Source organism: Mandrillus leucophaeus, unplaced genomic scaffold (assembly GCF_000951045.1).
Source record: "Mandrillus leucophaeus isolate KB7577 unplaced genomic scaffold, Mleu.le_1.0 Scaffold1202, whole genome shotgun sequence".
NCBI lineage: Eukaryota > Metazoa > Chordata > Mammalia > Primates > Cercopithecidae > Mandrillus > Mandrillus leucophaeus.
Genome location: NW_012100344.1, coordinates 138009 through 139233, shown reverse-complemented (window position 1 = coordinate 139233; position 1225 = coordinate 138009). Strand labels below are relative to the sequence as shown.

The 1225-nt window shown below is 53.6% G+C and overlaps 1 protein-coding gene across 1 annotated transcript in view; it reads right to left on the bottom strand.

Annotated features, from left to right (window-relative positions):
- Positions 1 to 227: 227 nt before the first annotated feature.
- Positions 228 to 1225, bottom strand: part of LOC105532199 (proline-rich protein 36-like) — a gene marked incomplete at its 5' end in the record, with an annotated part of 24536 nt that continues 23538 nt past the window's right edge. Inside the window, 2 exon segments of the mRNA XM_011970282.1 lie at positions 228 to 286; positions 829 to 916. Coding sequence (XP_011825672.1) covers positions 228 to 286; positions 829 to 916 — 147 coding nt within the window.

Genomic DNA, 1225 nt, shown 5'->3' with positions numbered 1-1225 from the left:
CAGAGTGAAGAAAAAGGGCCCAAGTAGAGGCTCATTCCCATTCCCACCCAAAAAAAGAAAAGTCAAATGATGAGACACTAAATAAAACAAAAATCGGTATGAAACCACACAGGTAGGATTTATTATAAATTTGTCACAAATCCATTGTCAAGGTTAAAAGAAGAGGCAGGTGTTTTGCTAAGGCACTCTGCTTTAAATTTACCAATAAATAAGAGTCCAGGGAAGCTTTAGGCTCCTTCATACTCTTGAACACCAAAGATTAAAAAGATGGATCCAGAAGAGGTGACTGTGGGGCAAGAGGAAAGGGAGAAAAGGCCAGGAAGAGGCAGAGGATGGGCTGGACTGTCCACTATAATGCCGAAGGTGGGCCAGAAGAGGCCATCGTGAGACAGAAGCTAGTATAACACACAACACAATAAGACAGGAGCTGGGGCTTGGGAGGCAGGCACAAGGAAAGAGATTTGAGCATTTGGCTCAAATACAGCATTTGAGCCTAGAAACACCAATGTGAGGCTGCTAAGGCAGTCTGGAGAAGATATAGTCAGGTAAAAGCTGTGACAGCTTATGTTGCCACAAGGAAAGTAGTGAAACTGGAGAGCTGGACTTGAGAAATTTCTCAGTGTATATGGCCACGAGGAGCTGGACAGGAGTTTTGTCCAAACAGATTGTCGTGAGGAAAAATTTAAGCAGCAGCCAAAACTGGGAGGAAGACCTGGGCAGGAAGCGGATGATGAGATGCAGCAACTGGGTCCGGACAGGCCGGCTAAAAAACGTCTGGACCTGGAGAGGCCACCAAAAGGCAAAGGCTGGGACTGGAAACGTCGTTACCCATGACGAATGAGCGGGGCCGAGTGAGGCCACTGGAAGGCAGGAGCGGGGGCCGGCGCAGCTGCCGAAAGGAAGGAGGAGCTCTGGCCTGGAGAGGCCACAGTCAGGCAAGAGCTGGACGTGGAGAGTCCGCTAGGAGGCAGAGGCTGGGCCTGTGCAGGCCTTCGGGAGGCAGGAGGCTGGGCCTGGCGAGGCCGACTGGAGGTCAAGTCTTGGGCCTGAGGAGGCCGCCCAGAGGCGTGAGCAGGGCTGGGCCTCAAGAGACCAGTGGCAGGCAGGAGGAGCTGGGCCTGGAGAGGCTGACCTGAGGAAGTCTGGCAGCTGGAGAGGCCGCGGAGAGGCAGGAGCTGGGCCGGCGGAGGCCGACTGGGTGACGAGTTGGGCCCGCAGGGTCCGC